Genomic DNA, 23,006 nt, shown 5'->3' with positions numbered 1-23,006 from the left:
GCTTTTTGACTGAACACAAAATGAACACAAAAATGCAGTCAAAAAGCTGGAACACACTTCCTCACTAGTCCAACACATGGAAGCCACAGGTCATAGCATCAACTTCAATGGCACCAAAACCCTAGCCACTATAGAAAACCCCAGCCACAGAATCATCAGAGAAGCCATAGAGATTGAAAAAAGACCAGAAAGCATGAACAGAAGAGAAGCCAAGCTGCACTAAAGGCCTCCAATAAAGTAACACAATGTTGCCAGCCAATCAAGATACAAAAAGAGCCAAAAAAACAGACAGAAGATATTAGAAGCAGAACACAGCAAACTCCAAGACCAATAAACACAGACCAAGACTCTCAACCAATCAGGATGAAGAAAAAAACCATTCTGGCACAGCAATAGGCTGCCCCAAATTTAAATCTGAAACCACTGTAAAGAACTGGGTCCCCAAATTTAAATCTGAAACGGGCACTGTAGAAACCATTTCTCAAAAGCCAACGCGCGATCTACGAGCCACGCTCCTAAGATGGCGCCGTGACCGCGCGCGCGCCAGCTGATGTCGGAACCGCGGGGGAAGGTTGGGATCCTGGTCTAACTCACAGACTAACACTATACAAAAGCCTGATGATGGCAGATGAGATTCTGCTGAAACGTTGCTACAACTTTAAAAGAACAACTACAATGACGTGGGAAAATACCCGAACAATATATATACATATACATATACATATACATGTATGTACATATGTTTACTTTACTTTGTCATTGCACCTCCTAGGACGAAATCAAATACCATCTTCAGTGCACATCATGACCATGAAAATAAACACAAACACACATCCTTCACACTCCACACATTGAACCAAACGCACAACAGTGCACCAACACTGCACTATACAGTAAAATTCAAAAGAGCTACTGCCTCTGTGTGTGTGTGTGTGTGTGTGTGTGTGTGTGTGTGTGTGTGTGTGTGTGTGTTATATATATATATATATATATATATATATATATATATATATACACACACACACACACACATTTAAAATGTATTTGTGTGTGTTTGTGTGTGTAAACCTACTGTATATACATCCATATACACAAGTACACTCATACAAAAACGTATTTTATACAGCAAACCACACACTGTATGGAATAGATTTTGAAATTAAGCTAACTTTTCGGAATCCAAGTGCTTGCGCGTCCCTTGGGTTGTTTCCGCTCTTTCCTTTTCGGGAAGCAACAGAAACGGAAGCCGTCAATCCTGGGAAAGATCGTCCTCCCCCCCCCTCCTCCAACTTAGTATCTTCCATTTGCCCCCGGCTCCCGGGACCTGCGGGCCGGCCGAAAGGGGTCTCGAGGGGGGTGGAGGCAGAGCCGCAGCTCAGACAGGGCTCCACCGCGGTCCGCCCGCTCCCAGCCCCGCTCCCGGTCAACCCAAAGCCGCCGGAAGGGAGGTGCCGGCAAGCCAGGTGCGTACCGCGTAACGAGCCGGAGGAGTCGCGAGGTGGCCGGGCGGGGATGCTTGGATCCACTGACCTATAAGCGCCCGGCCGAGTGAGGACCGTCTGCAGCTCCTCCCGGGACCCCTCGCTCCGCATCTGTTACCCGGGGAGCGCATGGATGGATTCCCAACGGAAGAAAAAACGGACCGGCTTCACCATCGGGCTGCTTTTCCTATCCGGAGGGATCGAGTATGGTAGGTTTAACCAGGGGGGTCGGGAAGTGGATCGCCGGGGAGAAGGGTCGGTGGTGGGTGGGGAGGGGGCGAGGATACCATGGGGTGGAGATACCACGGGGTGCAGATTTTCCTAGGGTTTTAGCCTGGCTGTTGGCGACCCGGAGGGCATCTTTTAAAATTCAGAATAGAGCTGGAAGGGGCCTTAGAGGTCGTCTACTCTGACCCCCTGCTCAAGCAGGAGAACCTCATACTGTTTCAGACAAGTGGTTGTGTCCAGTTTTTTCTTAAACTAATCAAGGAGACAAGCAACCTGGAATTAAGGAGAAGCTTCTTAAAAGTGAGAACAATTAACCAGGGGAACAGCTTGCCTCCAGAAGTAATGGGTGCTGGGATTTTTTAAAACGTTTTTTTTTTTTAAAGAAGAGAGAGGACAGCCCCTTGTCCAAAATAGTATAGGGGGTTGGACTAGAAGACCTCCAAGGACCCTTCCATATCTATTCTGATTGGTTAAAACCCTCCAGTGGTGGAGCACCCACAATTTCTGGAGGCTAGCTGTTCCACTGGTTAATTTTTCTCACTGTTAGGAAGTTTCTCCTTAATTCCAGGTTGCTTCTTTCCTTGATTAGTTTCCATCCATTGTTTCCTGTCCTCTGGTCTTCTTTGTGCCAGGATCCTGTGCATTGCTCTGGGCAAAATGGAATTGAAATATAAAATAGGAATCAGGGTCAGAGTTCAGGCATCTTTACCCCTTTTTATGGGTGGTGGTGGTGGCTTTGTTTCTCCAGATTTTCGGAGGGGCGCTGGAAGGAAGGACACTCAGCTTCACCAAACACTTGGAGAAATGGTGCTCAAGCTTAGCAACTTTAAGATGTGTGGATTTCAATTCTGGGAGTTGAAGTCCACACTAATTTGAAATTGAATGTGAATATAGGTACTCCTTGATTTATGATCTGCTGTTGAGCCCAAAATTTAGGTTGCTAAGCGAGACATTTGTTAAATGAATTTAGGCCCATTTTACGACCTTCCTTGCCATAATTGTTAAGGGAATCCCTGCAATTGTTAAGTTAGTAACACGGTTGTTAAGTTAAGTCTGGCTTCCCCGTTGACTTTGCTTGTCAGAAGGCCACAAAGGGGGATCACATGACCTTGGGAAACTGCAACCGTCATTAATATGAATCAGTTGCCAAGCATCTGAATTTTTATCATGTGATCCTGAGGATGCTGCAGTGGTTGTGAAGTGTGAAAAATGTTGTAACTTTGAATGGTCACTAAATGAACTGTTGTAAGTCGAGGGTTACCTGTACTTTATTTGGCCAAGTGTGATTAGACACACAAGGGATTGGTCTCCAGGGCAGAAGCTCTCAGTGTACCCTGGCTTGCAGAATCAGCATTCTTAAAATTGTAAATTTGTGCCACCTGTAATCCATGTTCTAGATTGCTAAAAGATCTGGAGCTGTAAGTGAACGAACAAGCTTTTTTGAATTGCTTTTCCTAGCTGAGTTCTGAATATTTTATACATTCATTTTGATCCTGCCTTTATTATTATGTTTAACTAAGGCGGCAAATATACTTAATGCCCCTTCCTCCTCCTATTTTCTTCCCAAAAAAACTATGAGGTGAGTTGGGCTGAGAGAGAAGGCCTATAGTCACCCAGCCGGCTTTCATGCCTCAGGCAGGACTAGAACTCACGATTCCTGGTTTCTAGCCTAATGCCTTAGCCACTAGACCAAACTGGCTCTCTTTTCCCAAGGAATTAATTATTATGCTGAGTTTTCATATTCATGTGGTGTCCTGGGTGTTCTGATGATGGTATCTAATCGGGTAATTAAAAGTTTGCGAGCAAAGGAGCAAGCTCAGAGAACAAATACCAAGGATTTCAATCCTGAGCCTCTGATGTTCTGGTCTATACTTCCTAACATCCTTAGTCCGCACCTACATTTGTTTCAAATCCTCTTTCACAATTCTAGTTTGAAAATAGTGCTTATTCTCTTCTCTACCTAATACTGTGTTTCCCCGAAAATAAGACTCTGTCTTATATTTTTTTTGCCACCCAAAAAGGCACCAGGTCTTATTTTCGGGGGATGTCATCCACTGACTAACCTCAGTTGCGCGCGTCGCCCCCGGCCTCCTTTTTGCTGTCAGGGGCCTTCAGGAACTTCTTCTGCAGCTGGCAAGGCTTTCCTGAAGGCCTCTGCAGCAGATAATGGAGCTCTGGATGGATCTGGGAGTTTTGTTACCAGCTACAGAGGCCTTCAGGAAAAACTTGCCAGCTTTGCCGGCTGCAGAAGAATTGGGCTGGTAAGGCAGGTGTCGGGGTGTGCGAGGCCTGGCTACAACTGTCCAAAGGTAAGTAGTAGGGCAGCTCCACCAACAAATCCCCACCCTAGCTTAATTTTTACCCATCCACTCTGGAGCAATCATGAGGAAGTATGAATAGATTGGGTGTATCTAAGGCTTTCTTAATTTGAGGCCTTCTGTCTTGGATTGCAGTTCTCATCATACATCTACTCGGAACTGCTGGAACTGGTTTGCAAAGTCTGCACTACTATTACTGTTAATCTTCTCATCACTCCTTATCACACATCCCCTCCCACTTGTGACTGTATTGTGCAAGCAACTTTGTTGCTTGTAACCTTACGATTTATATTGACTGTTTCTTCGTATGATTTGATTGCTTATTGTGCCCTATGACTGTCATTAAGTGTTGTACCTTATGATTCTTGACTCTTGACGAATGTCTCTTTTCTTTTATGTATACTGAGAGCATAAGCATCAAGATAAATTCCTTGCGTGTCCAACCACACTTGGCCAATAAAGAATTCTATTCTATTCTATTCTATTCTATTCTATTCTATTCTATTCTATTCTATTCTATTCTATTCTATTCTATTCTATCTTCACTTTTTGGCTCGGCCACTTCCTGGTTCTCGGCACTTCTGGTTGGATTTGCCCAGTAGGCTCAATTGTCATGTGGATTTCTTAGTTTTGGTTTAGTGCAAGGGTCTTCAAACATGGAAAGTTTGAAGTTTCTTCAAACTTTAAGACTCGTGGACTTCAACTCCCAGAATTCCTGAGCTAACATGACTGGAGGAGGAATTCTGGGAGTTGAAGTCCACAAGTCTTAAAGCTGTCAGGTTTGAAAACCCTGGGTTTAGTGTAAGGCAAAGGTCTCCAAACTTGGCAACTTTAATACTTGTGGACTTCAACTCCCAGAATTCTCCAGCCAGCAATGCTGGGTGGAGAATTCTGGGAGTTGAAGTCCATAAGTCTTAAAGTTGCCAAGTTTGGGGACCCCTGGTATAAGGTATGCACCTGAACGAAAAGAAGAGGATAAACAACAGCAAGGTTAATTGATTTGTTATGATGAGCACACCATTGGAAGACCCAAAGGACTAGGTTAAGGCCATGTTGTCATGGAGATAATCTGTCTGGTTGCTAAAACAGAATACTAGACAGAATAACAGAATTGGAAGGGACCTTGGAGGTCTTCTATTCCAAACCCCTGCTCAAGAGGAGACCCTATACTATTCCAGACAAGTGGCTGCCCAGTCTTTTCTCGAAAGCCTCCAGTGATGGAGCACCCATAACTTCTGGAACCAAGCTGTTCCACTGGTCAATTGTCCTCACTGTTAGGAAGTTTCTTCTTAGTTCTTGGTTGCTTCTCTCTCCTTGATTAGTTTCCATCCATTGTTTATCTTACCTTCTGGTGCTTTGAAAATAAGTGGACCCCCTCTTCTTTGTGGCAGCCCTCAAATATTGGATCACTGCTATCATGTCGCTCCTAGTCTTTCCTTTCACTAGTGACCAGGCCTACCCAATTCCTGCAATTCTTTTCATATCTTTTAGCCTCAACATCTTTTTTATAATATGGTGACCAAAGTTGGATGCAGTATTGTAAGTGTGGTCTTACGAAGGCTTTATAAAAGCAGTACGAATAGTTTGTGTGATCTTGATTTGTTAACGCAAGCTAGAACTGCATTGGTTTCTTTGGCTGTTGCCACTCACTGCTGGCCCACGTTTAAGTGGTTCTCCTCTAGGACTCCAAGATCCCTCTCATTGGCATTAAGGCAGGTTTCACTTGGTCTATACCTACCGACACTGTTGGTTTTTCTTACCCAAGTGTAAAACCTTACTTTTATCTACACTGAATTTCGTTTTGTTAGATAGGGCCCAGTGTTCAAGTCTGTTGAGATCCATCTGGATCTTGAGCCTGTCTTCTGGAGTGTTGCCTATTCCTGACAGATTAGTGTTGTTAGGGATAACATTGTTTACCCTAACTGGTTTGGGTAAAAAATAATAAATAAGTTATCATGGTTTGTTGGTTAAAGTGTGTGTAACTTTAACTACAAGAATGTAATTAAGGGTGTGGTTGTAAAAGCACCATAAAAGAAGCAAGTCAATTGCAGCTCTCTCTCTCTCTGGCTTAATGATCCCTAATTACTGGATGGATTGATGACTGCGTTTTTCCTTACTGGAACGGAGGAGAGAAAGAGTGTTGATTTCTCAACGGAGAGAAGAGATAATACGGACTAATTTATTGTAAGTGAACTGACATTGGCTATTCAACACGGATTTTGCAAATTGAGTATCCCCGACTGGACTGACTGAAATGATACATGACTAATGGACCATTTATTTTGACTATGCTATAATTCCTAATGGAATAAACTATATTTTTGATAGCACAAGCGTATCTGTATTTTTTTACTGCGTGTTAACTAAAATACAAACTTATCTCACACATTTACCCGTCTGCCTATCTGACTACGCTACACATTCTGTTTAGTTTGTTTTCCTTAACACTCGTTGGGGAATTCAGGCTTAACAAGTGTCATCTGCAGTTTTGATGAGTTCCTTTTCTACTCCCTCAACTAGATCGTTTATGAAGATATTGAAGAGTACTGGGCCTAAAACGGAATCTTGTGCCCACTGCTTACTCCCCTCCATGTAGATGTAGTACCATTAAGGACTACTGGTTGAGTACAGTTTGTCAGCCAGTTACAAATCCATCTGGTGGTGATGCTGTCTATCCCATCTTTTTTTTTTTTTTTTTAGCTTACCAAAGAGTAGTTTGTGGTCTACTTTGTCAGATGCCTTACTGAAATATACTGTATTTCACTGGTCCGCTCATTTAGTCACTTTGTCAAAGAATGAAATAAGATTTTTTTGGCAAATCAATCATGGTGTGAACTCAGGGGCATCCTGTCTCATAAACTGTAATGGGATGTGGAAATGATCTTGAGGAATGAAAGAAATAAATGCTGCCTAGGAAACAATTAGATAAGAGAGGTAGGTGCCCTCAGTGACTCAACAGTTGGAGGAAGAAACTTAGGAACCGCCCCTAATTGTTCTGGTGCTCAAAAATGGTTATGGGAGATTTATACCTTCAAACAAATTTGCAAGATTCGGTTAACTTGGCGTTATAATAAAATAGTATTAGCTAGTCATATTTCCTGACTGATTCACCTGGCGGACATAAACAAGAGTTATGGGACAGTGAACCATGTGTACCCAACCAGTTGTAGTTTATTAATTAAACCATGGTTTCAGTGATGTGGATGAATACACCTTTGTTTGTTTGTTCAGTTTCTATAGCTCCTTATCTCAGTCAGTGACTCTTAATTTAAACAAGGTTTGTTAAATTTAAAGTAAGTTTGTTGCCCAGCGTTCTGAGGCTTGCTCTTCCAACAGCCAGTACAGATGTTAAGTATTAGATTTGACCATGAAGAGTTGGTTGCACATCTAACTAGGATTGTTTTTGTAAGCATAGAATTAGGGAGACCTCCTTTGTAAATTTGGTAGATTTTGCTCTCAGAAAAGGTAGGATTTAATAAATTAAAGTGTCTTTCACTTATCAGCTGACCTTGAGGTTTTTCCAGCCAATTTCTGAATCTTTGGATGCTTATTTGAAGGATGTTAATTTGGGGCACATCCCTCCACAGCCTGTGATAAAAAACAAAACAACAAACTGCATTTGATCCTGGTGTAAATCTTACTGGAATAGAAACAGTCTGGGTTAAGTGTAGCTTGAGTTAGTCTGGCTTGGTGGCCAGAGGGCTGTGCTGAAAGTCAGGACTCCAACAAATCCACCCCCATTCAAATCACAAACCTTGTCTTCCCACGGGCCATGTGGGGGGCACAGCGTTGTGTTCCCGCGCAGCCTGGATTAATTGATTTGGGGGTGCTTTGGGGGTGACATTTCTCTGCGGACCACCAAAATTTTCTCGCAGATCATCAGTGGTCCTCAGCCCACTGGTTGGTGACCACTGTTACAGGAAACACCCTTGGAATGGCGTGGGGGTAGCAATGGATTTCCAGAGGAAAAAAGTTGCAAATTACACGAACCAGGAGCATTACTAAACGACCCTCTCAAACAGGGCTGTTAAACTAGCATCGTCACAGCGTTGTCACGTGACATATCGTGACTTTTCCCCACTCACTAAACTGGTCATGGGCATGGCCAGCCCATGACACATCTGGCGTGTGGGTCACAAGTTTGACAGCCCTGCTCTAAAAAGATGCAGGTAGGAAAAGTCCCTCCTCTTCTGTGCAAGATCCAGCATGATGTAATAAGGTACGTGGAGACCCAGATTCTAGTTCTCCCTTAGTCGCGGAAGATTATTGGGCGACAGTGAGCCAATCATACAGGTACCGTGTTTCTCAGAAAATAAGCCCGAGTCTTGTTTTCTTTTAGACTTGAAAATAAGCACTTGGGCTGATTTTTCGAGGCGGTCTTACTTTTTTTGAGGTGCAGCAGGCCAGACGTGGTGAGCTGGACGTGCCGTGGACGCACCATCGCCTCCATTCCAAACCTTCAGCGTTCGGAATGGAGGCTCTTTTTTGGTGAGCGGGAGGAAAGGGGGGAATTTTCCTGCCTGCCATCCTTCCCTTCAGTCTGTTGCTGAGCTTGAGGAATGGATGACAGGCAGAAACTCCCCCTCCCCATTTTCCTCCCGTTCACCAAAAAGGCTCCCGCGAGAGCCTCCCAAAAAGAGGAAAAAAGCAAAAGCAGCTGGCCGCGGCCCATCGTGCTGGCCCCACCCATCCCCCCGGGCTTATTTTCGGGATAAGGAATAATATTAGGCCCACCCCCCCCCAAAAAAAAATTAGGTTGGACTTATTGGGGTGGGTCCAGGGTGGGCTGCTGGGGGTTCGCAAGGGTTCAGGAGAGCCCCTAACTAAGATTCTGTGCAGTTTGGAGAACCCCCAAATCCCACTCCTGGCTGGCCCGCCCACCTGTCCCCTCCTCTCCCAGGAATCCCCACATGGCCTGTTTTGGATGCAGGTAAGTGCAGGGTGCGTGCAGAGGATTGGGGAGGGTCAAAAACAGGCCTCCTGGAAGTTCGGGAAGGCTGGAAATGGGTCCGTTTTAGGCTTCCGGAGAGCCTCCGGAACCCGGGGAGGCCATTTTGGCCCACCTGGAGGCTCAAGGAAAGCCTCCGGAGCCCGGGGAGGGCAAAAACGCTCCTCCATCGTGGTGCAGGAGGCCGACTAGGCCACGCCCACCCAGCAACCGGGCAGAGAACTTTTTTGAAGACCACCCCTGGGTGGGTCTTGTTTTTGGAGAAACACGGTAGTCCTCGTCTTACGACCACAGTTGAGCCCAAAGTTTCCATCACAAAACAAGACAATTGTCCAAGTGAGTCCTGCCCCCATTTTTTACCACTTATCTTGCCACAATAGTTGTTAACTCACTGCAGCTGTTAATAGCTTCCCCATTGACTTGGCTCATCAGGAGGTCGCGGAAGATCTGTCCCATGATGACACCACAACCATCATAAATACACACGTCTGAATTTGGATCCCGTGATCCTGGGGAAGCGGCCGTGGTCATAAGTGTGAAAAACCACCATAAGTCACAGTTTTTAGCGACGCTGTGATTTTAAATCTTAAAACAGTAAGTAAACGCGTGGTTGTAAGTGGAGGACTACCTATGTCTTAGTCCAACCTAATGTGCAGGGTGGTCTTTGTGGGGAGAACACATCTTGTACTGCACTTAAATATAAGCGCATACCAGATAAAAATATAAGCACGTGCTAAATCAAAATACTTCCCCAGGAGATGTATAAATCCTCAGTTTTGTTTCTAGGGTTCCCTTCCCCTTAGCTGTGGTTTCCATACAACCACATTACTGGCAATTGAAATGAGGGTGTTTTTTTTTTTTTGAAAAGGGAAAACAGGCAAGATAAGACCCCGCTTAAGACATTGGCGTTAAGCTGTAATGTGGGTTTGTTGTTTCTGGTTTGGGCTTGGCCTTTTTGTATAATCCCAGCCCACAGAGCTTCAAAGGATTTGCCTGGCTTGGTTCAGAGCCTATGGAGAACCGTGGCTAACCACAGCAGCTGTGTGGCTCAGATCAAAAGTGTTGCAATCCGAAACCTGCATTTAGCAAAGTGGAACTTGCCATCCAAGCCAGAAAAGAAAACACGAGAGTTTTCAAAACGAGAAAGGAAATGGCTAGGGCATAAGACTAGAAACCGACAGTATGCTTGGTAGGGATCTGCTGTTGGCCTTCATTCAAGGCGAGAGAGGTCATCCTCAACTTGCAACCATTTCTTTAGTGACCCATGACTGTTTTCCACACTTAATGACCTTTGCAGCATTCCCATGGTCACGTGATCAAAATCCAGACTCTTGGCAACTGGCACGTACTTACGACAGTTGCTATGTCCTGGGGGCTCACGTGATCCAGTGGTGGGATTCAATTTTTTTTTTTGCTACTGGTTCTGTGGGCGTGGCTTGGCAGGCTTGGCGGGGGAAGGATACTGCAAAATCTCCATTCCCTCCCCACTCCTGGGGGAAGGTTACTGCAAAATCTCCATTCCTTCCCTACCCCACTAACCTGCTTTCCAGCTCTGTTCTCCTGTGCAGGGCAACCAAAGGAAAACCCAGCCTATCAGCTGGGACTCGGGAGGCAGAGAATAGATGGGGTTGGTGGGGCCAGTCAGAAGGGGTATTTGCCGGTTCTCCGAACTACTCAAGATTTCTGCTACCGGTTCTCCAGAACTGGTCAGAACCTGCTGAATACCCACCTCTGATGGTGATCCCCTTTTGCGACCTGACCATCAAGGACAATGGGGAAGCCAGATTCATTTACCAACGGTGTTACTAATTTAATAACTGCAGTGATCCACTTAACAACTGTGGAAAGAAAGGTCGTAAAATGGGGCCAAACTCGCTTAACAACTGTTTCGCTTTGCCACGGAAATTTTGGGCTTGAACTGCGGCCGAAAGTCCGAGCTCTTCTGTAATTTTGGCTATAAGAGGGCGTCTTCTGATGCACGCCTCTTTAGACACGTTTCTTAACTTTTGTCTCTCTCTTCTTCCTCCTTTTTCCCCGTCCAGCGGTGATCCTGCCAACCATTTGGGCCTATCTGCAAAAGCTCAATGCTGAACCGTACTACTTGGGCCTGGCTCTCTCTGCCTTTAGCTTTGCTGGATTAATCACAGGTCCCTTCTTTGGATACTGGTCCGACCGCACCCATCGAACCAAGGGGAGCATCATGTTTGCCAACTTGTTTCAGATAGCAGGTGAGTAGACCCTGCTGGGGGAGGTTGACACAGGTCGCCCTCTCAAGATAATTTGCCACCTTCTGTTCCTTCAGACCTCCAAGGTCCCTTTGTAAGGGCCTGCCTCTCCTCTCCGCTCAGGAAAGTAGAACTCTTGAAACAATTAGCATTTCAAAAGGAGCCTTTTATTGAAGGAAGGAGAAAGCAAGACACGGGAAGCAGGATCTGAGGATTCCCCGTGCAATTCAGTTAAGTTAAGGCAGTTAGAAACGCCTCCTCTCAGTCCGGTGTTGAATAAGCCAATCCACTGGGTGAGGTTGTTTTGAGAATCGCCGGCTAAGAAAGTGATAAGAAACTGTTCTCAGGCGTCTCTTGCTGGAGGCTCCGGAGCTGAGACAAAACAGATGGCCCTTTACATTCCCATGAAAGGAAATCAAAGTACAGGCATCAGGAAAAAGGCTATAAACTAAAGAATGCACCCAGGCCTCCTCATCACCAAAATGGCAGTGTCCCCATAGGGATCTATGTGGGACCTGACACCCTTCCAACTATTGTTATTCTGTTACAAGCCTGCATTCTGTTAAGTGCAAGTAGATAAATAGGTACCACTTCGGTGGGCAGACAATAGTATTCCATGCTGCCCACATTGGCCCTGAAAATACCTTTGGGCAATGCTGACTTCCTCAGCTAAATAATAGAGATGGGCCCCACCTCCTGAAGTCAGACACAACTGTACACGGGAAACTTTTACCTTTTCATATTATGACATCATCCACCTAAGCTTTGGCCGTAAAGTGTTTTTTTTTTTAAATCTTATTTTTTGTTGATATTGAAGATCCTGAGGTTCATTGGAAACTCTTCGAAGAAATCAAAGTTGAGACAGCAGAATGTACAATTGGCCAAAGAAGAGGAACCTAGACAGAAAATGGACAACAATTGATGAATGGAAAAAAAGCCAATTAGATCAAGCCAAAACACCCGAGGAGAAGACAGAAGCAATGAGATTATATAAAACCTTGGAACGTAGAGTTAAACGTTACCTGCAAAGAAGACAAAAGGGAGGGTTGGAACGAAAAGTAGCTGACAACTAGAACGAGAACCAGTGCCAACGTACCAATTGAAGATAAATATGGGAACATGCTGATTAGTAATGAAGAACAAGCCAAACGTTGGGTCGAATGTTTTAGTGAGGTGTCAAACCAACCTAGCCCATTAACAACATACAATTTTACCAACCTAACACAACTAGAGAACTTGAGGTCAATATGGAACCAATTACAATTAACTGAAAGTTAGGACACAACACGGTTGATTAAAAAAAAATGGCCAAGCAGCTGGTTTAGAGCAGTTCTCTGCAGAACTGCTAAAACATAGTGGAGACATTTTGGTGCAAGAGCTCACTATTTTATTCAGCTGTTGGCCCCAGGAATATGTGACGGGAGAGTGGAGGCAGGGGGCAATCATTAAAGTATCAAAGACAGGGAACCCCAGTGGTTCTAACAACTGGAACAGCATGACGTTATTAGTCCCTGGAAGACTTCTATGCCTTGGGCTGCTCGGGAGACTGCAGCATTAAATAGATGCATTCCTGGGTGAAGAACAAGCAGGATTCAGGAAAGGATGCTCTTGTAACCACCTGATTCTGACCTTAAGAAATATCATCCAGCAGAGTTTAGAATTCCAGAAACCAATGGTAGTCATTTTTGTTGACTTCAAAAAGGCATTTGACTGGATACTATTGGTACTAACTTCATTTTTTTTATATTTTGCTTCAGTAGAAATAAAACCACGGTGACAAGAGAAAGGCAAGGTACTGTAGTATAATAGCAATAGGTGCCAGGTGCAATCCCAAAACATCCAGAGCACCGCTTGAACACGATTGGCAAAATTTCCACCGGTGAATTGCAAAAGGCAGCTTTGCTTGGAACAGCTTTCGTCCTGTGGCAGTACCTTTAATAATAGTAGCAAAAGCACTTAGACTCCCAACAATCTGGCTCTTCATTTTACTGACTTCCGAAGGATGAAAGGCTGAGTCATCCTTGAGCCTGGTGAGCATTGAACTGCTGGCAGTCAGCAGAATTAGCCTGCAATACTGCCTCCTAACCAGTGCGCCACTACGGCTCTTTATTATCACCAAACACCCCCCATCTGCCTATCCAAGTCTTTGGGAAGGGCTTGATTGGTGGACAAAAATGCCAAATCCAGTCTGAACATGTGGCTGACTGTGCAGTAAACTATAAAAATAACAGAAGTGTTGAATCCATGGAAACAATTCCCCGTGCACATACTGTATATTTCACAGTTCGGCTATAGACGCTTTCCTCTGTGGCCAGGCATTTAATCCCAGAATCACAGAACTGTGGCGTTGCAAGGTTCATCTAATCCATCCTTCTGCAATGTGCAGGAATGCCAGCAAAACCGTCCCTGAGAGGTGACTGTGCATCTCTTTTTGGAAGCTCCCAGAAATGGAGAACCCACAGTTTCCATAGATAGATTGTTCCACTGATCCATTTTTCCATCTTATCCTCAGTAAATTTATTCCCATAGAGAGTCAGTCACTCCTTCCAGGTTTCGGACATCTAAACCTGTCCTAAATGTACCCATAATCCACTTGTTCCCCTGATCATTGTTTAGGGAGCTGTTCTGCTGCACAAAACCACAACCAGCATCATGCTGTCCATAAACGATTTAGCACTGGGTGCCATCAACCTTGGTGGCATCATGGGCCGCCTCATTCCAGGTGGGTTCTAGTCCTGTGATGTAGGGCTGTCTGAGCTCCACCAAGCCATCTTGCTTCTCCTCTTTCTACTCTGTTGTCTTTGTTTTCAGGAAACTTCATGTACTTTGTTGGTGGCTCCAAATGGATGCTTCTCAGCAGCCGACTAGTAGCAGGTAAGGACAGGAGACAACTCAACCCAACTCAACTAATTGAGCTTTGAGGTACAAATAAGAGAACTTTCTTCACTTTTTCCTTAATTTGGGACCTTAAGTTTCTCCAACTCTATCAGCCCTTTTGCTTCTCTTCTTTCCTCCTCTTTCCACACAGCTTACTAAATCTTTTAGATAAAAGGCCTAGCCAAAAAAACATTAATGTGCTAAGTTGTTTTGCAACTTGGCTTGTTGGGCCAAGCTAGCTTATTTGGTTAGTCTTTATTTCCATGTATATTGTGCAAATTCAAATTAAAATAAAATAAAAACAAAATGCCTGAGTGACAAGTTAAGAGGATTGCACAAACACAGGACTTCAATTATATTTTTGGATTTGTAGATTTTTGCTGGTTTTGAATTCTTATAAATGTATTACACTGGGTTTTGTTGCCCTGGTTCTAAATTTAACAAAGAGAACGGCATCGGAAGAAAATATCTTGCCCAGCCAACCAGATATTAGCTGGACAAATCTTGAAGGTGTCAAGACTTCTTCTTGTGGCATATCCATCATCGGACGTTGGCGATCGTGTTGGCAATCCTATTTTTATCAAGAGCAGCACGAAAAAGTGCTACTGAGTTTTGTCCAAACTGGTCCCTTAGATTTTGAAGCCATGATGTTTTTCTTCTGCCTGGACTTCATTTGCATTCAATCTTTACCTGGAGGATTAAGTGAAGTATGCCATATTTTTCCGGGTGTCATACCACATCTCCAAAATATTCTAACTTTTGCTTTTTAATGGTTTTGGTGATTTCCCTTGGCTTTCCCAGGCAGCTTGTCACCTCCTCATTTCTGATTTTGTCAACCCAACTTATACGTAACAGCTGTCTATAAATCCACATTTCAAATGCTTCTAGTCTCTTCAAGTGACTAACTCTCCACTCCGTAGAGCCGGATAGAAAAGATGTAGCTTATGACAAGCCTGATTTTCAATCTTAGGTGTCAGACAGGGAGGGCTAAATTGGATAACATGCTTTGGGTGGGTGGATGAGTGAAGACGTGCTTAAATTTACCATCCTTTCCTTTTCCAATGGACTTTTTCTGGATCTCCACGACAGGTGTGGGAACTGGAGCAGGGGCCTCCATCTTTGGCTACCTCACCCGCTCTACCACTTCGCAGGAGAGGTCCAAGGTCTTTGCGGCCGTCATGGCATGCCGCCAGGTTGGGCTGCTTATTGGTAAGGACTCCGCTTTTGACAGATCCTTCCCACATTCTGTGTCAGCACTGGAAGTTTGCATTGCAGTACAGGTAGACTTGTAACATTTCATTTAGTGACCATTCAAAGTTACAACGGCACTGGAGAAAGTGACTTAGGGCCGGTGTTCACACTTGTGTCCGTTGAAGCATCCCCATGGTCATGTGATCAAAATTCAGACACTTGGCAACTGACTCATATTTATGACGGTTGCAGGGTGCTGGGGTCATGTGATTGCCTTTTGGACAAGCCATTTAACAGCCGTGGTGGCGCAGTGGTTAGAATGCAGTATTGCAGGCTACTTCTGCTGACTGCTGGCTGCCTACAATTTGGCAGTTCGAATCCCATCAGTCTCAAGGTTGACTCAACCTTCAGTCCTTCCAAGGTGGGTAAAATGAGAACCTAAAATTGTTGGGGGTAATATGCTGACTCTGTAAACCACTTAGAGAGGGGCTGTAAAGCACTGTGAAGCGGTATATAAGTCTAATGCTATTGCTAACAACCATGTTACTAATGTAACCACTGCAATGATCCATTGAATAACTGTGGCAAGAAAGATCATAAAAAGGGGGCAAAACTCACTTAACAAATGTTTCACTTAAAAGGCACCAAGCAGCAATTTTGGTGTTGATAGTTGTTATAAGTCCAGGACAACCTGTATTTTGTCATTGGCCTTCTTTACATTCTCTGGGAGGATTTCTGGAAGGAGAAAATAAAAATAAAATATAGAAGATGGGTTATGTAGGCCCTTTACCAGCCCTGGATTTTATTCAGCCAAGGCAGTTTGTGGATGAAATTAAAATTGGCATGAAAAAGGCCAGTTTTAGAAGATAAACTTCTCTAACGTTGGAACTTCAGAGCAGTTTTTAAACAAGCAGATGTGCTGAGCAGCTGCTGTTTCGATGAAAACAAACATTTTTTTTTTAATTTTGAAGAGAGCAGTGAAAATAGCAACTGGAACTATTTATTTATATACTCTAAATTGCTTGGAAGTTCTAGAACAAGTTGAGGAACCTGTAGCTATCTAGATGTTGAATAAACTCCTAATGGTTTAAACCCCAAGATCATGTGAAGTGTTAATACCACTTTATAATGCCTTGGTAAGAGCCCATCTGGAATACCACTTTATAATGCCTTGGTAAGACCACAACTGCATCCAGTTTTGATCACCATGATGTAAAAAAGATGTTGAGACTCTAGAAAGAGTGCAGAGAAGAGCAACAAAGATGATTAGGGAACTGGAGGCTAAAACATACGAAGAACTGTTGCAGGAATTGGGTATGTCTAGTTTAATGAAAAGAAGGACTAGGGGTGACATGATAGCAGTCTTCCAATATCTCAGGGGCTGCCCCAAAGAAGAGGGAGTCAAGCTATTCTCCAAAGCAACTGAGGGCAGGACAAGAAGCAATGGATGGAAACTAATCAAGGAGAGAAGCAACTTAGAATTAAGGAGAACTTTCCTAACGGTTAGAACAAATAACCAGTGGAACGACTTGCCTCCAGAAGTTGTAAATGCTCCAACACTGGAAGTCTTTAAGAAGAGATTGGATAACCATTTGCCTGAAATGATATAGGGTTTCCTGCCTAAGCGGGGGGTTGGACTAGAAGACCTCCAAGGTCCCTTCCAATTCTGGAGTTGAGGGTCCTAAATGTCCTTTCCTAAGTTATAATACTAGGACTAGTTAACTTTCATACCTGTGGCTGTGGTGCCACCACTAAGAAGAGTCTTTTTCTTGTAGCTGCCATCTTATGGGGAAAGGAAGGGTTTGAATAAATTTGTTTTATTTATTAAATTACGAAACAGTGACTCTGGGTGGCTTGGAGGTTGAAGGAAGGTCACTGCAGAAGATGCTGATGTCTTGGCAGGTAACCTGTATGCCCTCTTCATATACCTGTTTTGTCATATTTGCTTCTAGGACCAGCCTGTAACCTTTTCCTGCGCCTCTGCAATTTCCATCTGGGGCCTTTTGTGGTGAATAAGTTTACATCCCCCGGGGTAAGTCGCGAAGAATTTGTTCTTTTTAGAAGCACTATTTATTTATTAAATGTATATGTGTTGCCCATCTCACTCCACAAAGCGACTCTGGGTTGGCTTACAATTAATATCACAAATAGCAATAGCACTTAGACTTACATACTGCTTCACAGTGCTTTACAGCCCTCTCTAAGAGGTTTACAGAGTCAGCATATTGCCCCCCCCAACAAACTGGGTCCTCATTTTACCCACCTCGGAAGGATGGAAGGCTGAGTCAACCTTGAGCCTGGTGAGATTTGAACTGCCAGATTGCAGGCATCTGGCAGTCAGCCGAAGTAGCCAGCAGTACTGCATTCTAACCGCTGCACCACCATGGCTCCTTTGAATGTTAAAATATTAACAAGATTAAGTACAAAACTAGTTCAACATTTTTGAAGTCATAAAATCAGGCAGTAATCACTTAACAGCTGCTTGTCTTAACAACAGAAATTCTGGCGGTGTCCATTGTAATTGTAAGTCGAGGAATACCTGTACTGACGAGACAATTATACAATACATTGTATAATCTCATCGGTTTATTTATTTATTTATATTCCCCCTTTATTATGTTTACAAATAAGCCAAAGTGGAGAATTTATCCAACACATCCTCCTCCTCCTATTTTCCCCACAAGAACAGCCCTGTGAGGTGGGTTGGGCTGGGAGAGAGTGACTGGCCCAAAGTCACCCAACGTGGCTTTCATGCCTAAAGTGAGATTAAAACTCACGGTCTCCTAGTGATTGGCTCAAAGTCACCCAGCTGGTTTTCATGCCTAAGGTGGAATTAGAACTCACCGTCTCTTTGGTGGGCTCAAAGTCTTAACCACTAAATCAGTGGGCACCCCCAACCTTTGGGGCATCAAGGACAGGTTCTGTAGAGAAAGGTTTTTCCACGGTCCAGGGTGGGCGTGGTTTCCCATCCTGCTCGATTCCCGGAAAGGGGCTTTGCTGCTTTTACGCACCCCGGTGGCTTGCATACCGCGGCCCGGTGTCAGTTCACAGCCTGGGGGTTTGGGGACCCCTGCACTAGATCAAACTGCAGTAGTTCACATTCTTCCAAGTATATTTCTTCTCTCACTTTACTGTAAGAACAATTGCAGTAACGTTGAAATGAGTTCAAACCCGAATTTTAAATAACCCCCATTAAAAACCTGCTCAAAAGCATGCACGTTGAGAGCCCTTTTTAAGAGCAAGGTTTTAGATTCCTACCATAATTCAGTGCAAGCCTGCTCAGAAGCAAGCCCCCCTCCACTTGGGTTCCTGGAGACCTCCGTCTAGCTTTAGGTCAATCAAATATTTACTTAATGCCATTTGTTGTATAAATGCTGCTGGTGAATAATCCTTCAGTGCGGTCTTAAAATTTCAGCATCGGATACCCTTTGTCCTTAGATGAAATGGAATAAAAAGATTTCTGGTTATTCCGGGGCTTTTATTCCCCGGCGCTCAGTTCTGTGTTATGCAAAAAGCGCTTTTTATTCTTCTGTTCCTCCTCTCTGACTCCTATCGACAGCTCTTCATGTGCCTGGTGTGGATTCTGCTTCAAATTATTGTGATGGTGATGTACTACGACATACAGCCACCGACTCACACGGCCAGGAGCGTATCAACGGCGCAGTGGGACGCCTTGGAAGACGAGCGGAAGCCACTGATAGGCCACGAGGGCCGCCAAGGAGCGGCCACGGAAGGGAGCTGCTATGGCAGCACCCCGGTGGGACCTCCACAACCTTCCCTTGGCGATGACTGCCGGTATGTGCCCAATGGACACTTGGCAGACGAAGAATCGGCTGGAGAAGACAAGAACGCCTTCCATCAATTTAGCTCTGTGAAAGGTGAGGTGATCTTCATTGTGGCAGGAACAGGTGATGTCATATCGTTGCCCAGGTTGTGGGCTGCGTGTGATCCCTTTTTAGAACATATAATAATGGTTGGAAGGGACCTTGGAGGTCTTCTAGTCCAACTCCCTGTTCAAGCAGGAGACTATATCTAGACCAGGGTGTCCAACCTTGGCAACTTTAAGACTTGTGGACTTCAACTCCCAGAATTCCTCAGCCAGCTTTGCTGGCTGAGGAATTCTGGGAGTTGAAGTCCACAAGTCTTAAAGTTGCCAAGGTTGGACACCCCTGATCTAGACGGTCCAATCTCCACAACCTCTGAAGGCAAGCTGTTCCATGGATTAATTTTTTCTCACTTTCAAGAAATTTCTACTTGGTTCTAACATGTATCTCTCCTTGATAAGTTTCCAACCATTGCTTCTTGTCCTGCCTTCAGGTGGTTTGGAGAATAATAGGTTGACCTCCCTCTTGTTTGTAGCAGCCCCTCAAGTACTGGAACACTGCTATCTTGTCACCCCTAATCCTTTTCTTTGTTACAATAGACATTCCTAGTTTCTTCCATCGTTCCTCATGTGGTTTAGCCTCCGGTCCTGTAATCCTTTTGTGTGACCCGCAGAGTAGGAGTAAAGGGACTTTTGACCTGTTTTTGTTCTGAGGCGTTTCCAAAGTAATCTACCTATTCTAGAAAAGTTTCTGAAAATTCTCTTTATGATTGGGCTAATTAGTCTAATTTTAATGTTAGGGGCACCCATCATCATCATCATCTTTTAATGACCCCATATTTCCTTGAGGGTTGGAATCTGGGCAACTGAAAGGAGATGTGTGTTTACTGGCCAGATGCCTTTCCTGTCACCAATGTGGAGCTATATTCAGCAGATACATTTTCAGAGAGAGAAATATCTACTTCTACCTAGGATCGAACTCACAGCCTCCAGCTTGTGAGGCAAGAGCTCTGTCTCTAGGCCACTGCACCACTCTAGAGGATAAGGCACCTGTATTACTCCTTTAAGCAATCAGAGAGGGCATCCATTTTGGTCCTGTGCATTTCCTGTGTCATTGGTGATATCTCTAGCCTTAGTAGCTCCTTGCAAATACCTCTGTGTGGCATAATCACCCAACTCCTATTATCCTCTATAAAAGCACATGCCAAAGAATTAAGGAAACCTGAAATTTGCTTTGTCGCTGTCTTAAAAGTACAGAATAATTCTAACGCTTAGCATCGCACGAAAAAAAGTACTTTCAAATCTCCAAATGGGGCAGGACTAGATTTTATGATAGAGACTGATTCACAGAAATAGTCTGGTCTGGTTACTGAATGTTTTGCCCAGTGTCAGGGCAGTGATCAGATGCCCAGGCAATGGATTCTTTTGGATCCAGAGACACCGAACACTTCAGGAAATAAAGGAATTTTAAGTTTTATGATTAGCTCAAGCAAACAGGGTTAAAAGCATAACACGAACAGCATACATCGCCAAGCAAGATGGCACCCAAATGTCTTATAGGCTGCCAAGAGTCCTTTAAAAAGGACAGCAGAGATACCCCCCAAATGACCAGTTTCTATAGTAACTAGTGCTAATGTTCCATTCAGAAGTTCCCAATGAATAATAACAATCCCCTGGTTTGATCGAAACCTGGCACCGTGACTTTTTGGCCCTGCTCCAGTCAGGAGACTGCAAGACTTGACCTTGGTGTCAGATATATTACTTTTGAGATGGGAGTGACTCAGAAGCTGGCCTTGGTGAAGCTCGGCCACCTAAGGACAAGCCAGCCTCTTCAGAATAACAGAGCTTGGAAGGGACCTTGGAGGTCTTCTAGTCCAACCCCTGCTCAAGCTGGAGACTCTATACCAGGGGTGCCAAACTCGAAAGGCTGATGAGATTTTCACAGTGGGGAAAGCTATGTGAAGCTGGGTGAAGATTTCCCTCCATTTTCTTCTCCTTTTCTCAGTAAGCAAGAGAGAGAAACAAGCAGGCTGGCTCAGAATGACCTCTAAACGTCTAGACTTGTCTTAATGTGAAGGAAAAATACATCAGCAAATCCTTGCAGTAGCAGTGGCCTTCCACATAGCCACTGTGTTGAATTCTGCAATGCTTTATTTTCCTATGAATGTATAGAACATAGAATAACACAGAAAGGGGCCTTGGAGGTCATCTAGTCCAACTCCCTGCACAAGTGGGAGAGTCTATACCATTTCAGACCAGTGTCTGCCCCAGTCTCTTCTTGAAACCCTCCAGTGATGGGGCACCCACCACTTCTGAAGGCGAGGCATTCCACCGGTTAATTGTTCTCACCATTAGGAAATTTCTCCTTAATTCTATATTGAACCAGATAAGTTGGATTCAGTAAAATACAGTAATAGAAACCAGATAGCTAACCAAGATTGAAAACATGGTATGCTTACAGTATGTAAAGCAATGTAACTACTGAAAGTCAGTGCAAATGTAGGAGAATGTTTTGGCTACCATAGACTAACATGGCTTTCCTCCTACAATGATTTTAATTACTGAATCAATTTATTTGGCATCCACATTATATATTAACCAGATAAACAGAGTTTGCACATTGCAGTAAACTTGAGAACTCTCTAACAAAGTTCATAACCAGGGTCTTTTGTTAGCCTGATTCAGAGGGTTGTGGGAATCCAACCTTGAACGCTGCCAAGTAGATCTCTCAAAGAAAGACCCAGAAGGGATGGTTTTATGATTAACCCTTCGTTTCTTTTTCCATCCCCAGAGTAAAAAGGGCCTCCTGCCTCCTCAGCCTCAACGAGGCTCTTCCAGACTTGATGGTGGTTGTGTTTTCATTTCAGAATATTTGCGGGAGGAAGTGGTGGTTCTCCTCACCGCCCAGTTCATTACTCTCTTCAATCAAACGGCATTGGAGGTAGGTAGGCCTAGTTGTGCATCAACCCTGGGCTCCTTTGGGAGCTCTGAAAGCAGAACGTGGAAGGCTCAATGTTAAGATATTTAAATTTAGTAGCTGGAATGGCGGGGTTGTGCAGTGAGCCAGAACACACAGTTATAGCAGTAGCACTTAGATTTATATACCGCTTACAGCCCCCTCTAAGTGGTTTACAGAGTCAGCATGTTGCCCTCAACCACGGGTCCTCATTTTACTGAACTCAGAAAGGTGGAAGGCTGACCCAACCTTGAGCCGGTCAGCATCGAACTCCTGACAGTGAGTAGAGTTAGCCTGCAATACTGCATTCTAACCACTGAGCCACCATGACTCTGGATTTTTGATTGTTGGCTTCTCTATGAGGTAATCTGTGCTGCAATTGGTTGCTGTGGGTGTGGAAGAGGAGTTTTTCTCCCCCCCGTGTGTGCTCTGTAATTCACCTCACGATGTTCCTGCCGTGTTGATTTACCTCACGATGTTCCTGTTTTGCCTGGCTATCTAGTTTGCTGTGCATATAGTTGTAAAATATCTTTATTTATATAAAAAGTACAAGTTCGCGTCAACCTCACTGACTCCATTTGGGCATCGGCTGCGCAAATCCCTGACACTTATCTTGGGCTTTTCTGCATGTCCTTCATTCTGCTTCTACTGTTGCATTTGTGAAGCAAGAATATGCAAGTCCCTCTTGTTTAGAACACTAGTACCTCTTGTTTAGATCTGGACGGACCGGGGAAGAGAAAACATTGGGACTGTCTTCCAGGATGAAAGGGAACAAGCTATGGTGGGATACATTGTCTGGCTTCACTCAGCACACTACGCACCCTTCAGCTAGGTTGACTAAAGCGTGATTTTTTGTGTTCACGGAAAAAAAAATTATTTAAGCATTCCTGCATTAAGCAGGGGGTTGGAACTAGATTCGTGTGCTTCAAACTTGGCAACTGTTAAGGCGGGGAATTCTG

General features: G+C 44.3%; 1 protein-coding gene across 1 annotated transcript in view; it reads left to right on the top strand.

The window, feature by feature from the left end:
- Positions 1–1,214: 1,214 nt before the first annotated feature.
- The window catches only part of LOC113428913 (major facilitator superfamily domain-containing protein 8-like), a 34,245-nt gene continuing 12,453 nt past the window's right edge, over positions 1,215–23,006 (top strand). Inside the window, exons 1-7 of the mRNA XM_087965432.1 lie at positions 1,215–1,690; positions 11,018–11,203; positions 14,012–14,074; positions 15,167–15,286; positions 17,221–17,300; positions 18,828–19,146; positions 21,959–22,032. Coding sequence (XP_087821558.1) covers positions 1,615–1,690; positions 11,018–11,203; positions 14,012–14,074; positions 15,167–15,286; positions 17,221–17,300; positions 18,828–19,146; positions 21,959–22,032 — 918 coding nt within the window. The 5' untranslated portion in view covers positions 1,215–1,614. The remainder of the gene's footprint in view (positions 1,691–11,017; positions 11,204–14,011; positions 14,075–15,166; positions 15,287–17,220; positions 17,301–18,827; positions 19,147–21,958; positions 22,033–23,006) is intronic.

This window comes from Notechis scutatus, chromosome 4 (genome assembly GCF_049901735.1).
Source record: "Notechis scutatus isolate UNSWTSFEM ecotype Mainland chromosome 4, rNotScu1.2, whole genome shotgun sequence".
NCBI lineage: Eukaryota > Metazoa > Chordata > Lepidosauria > Squamata > Elapidae > Notechis > Notechis scutatus.
This window is presented reverse-complemented; position numbering and strand designations above follow the sequence as displayed.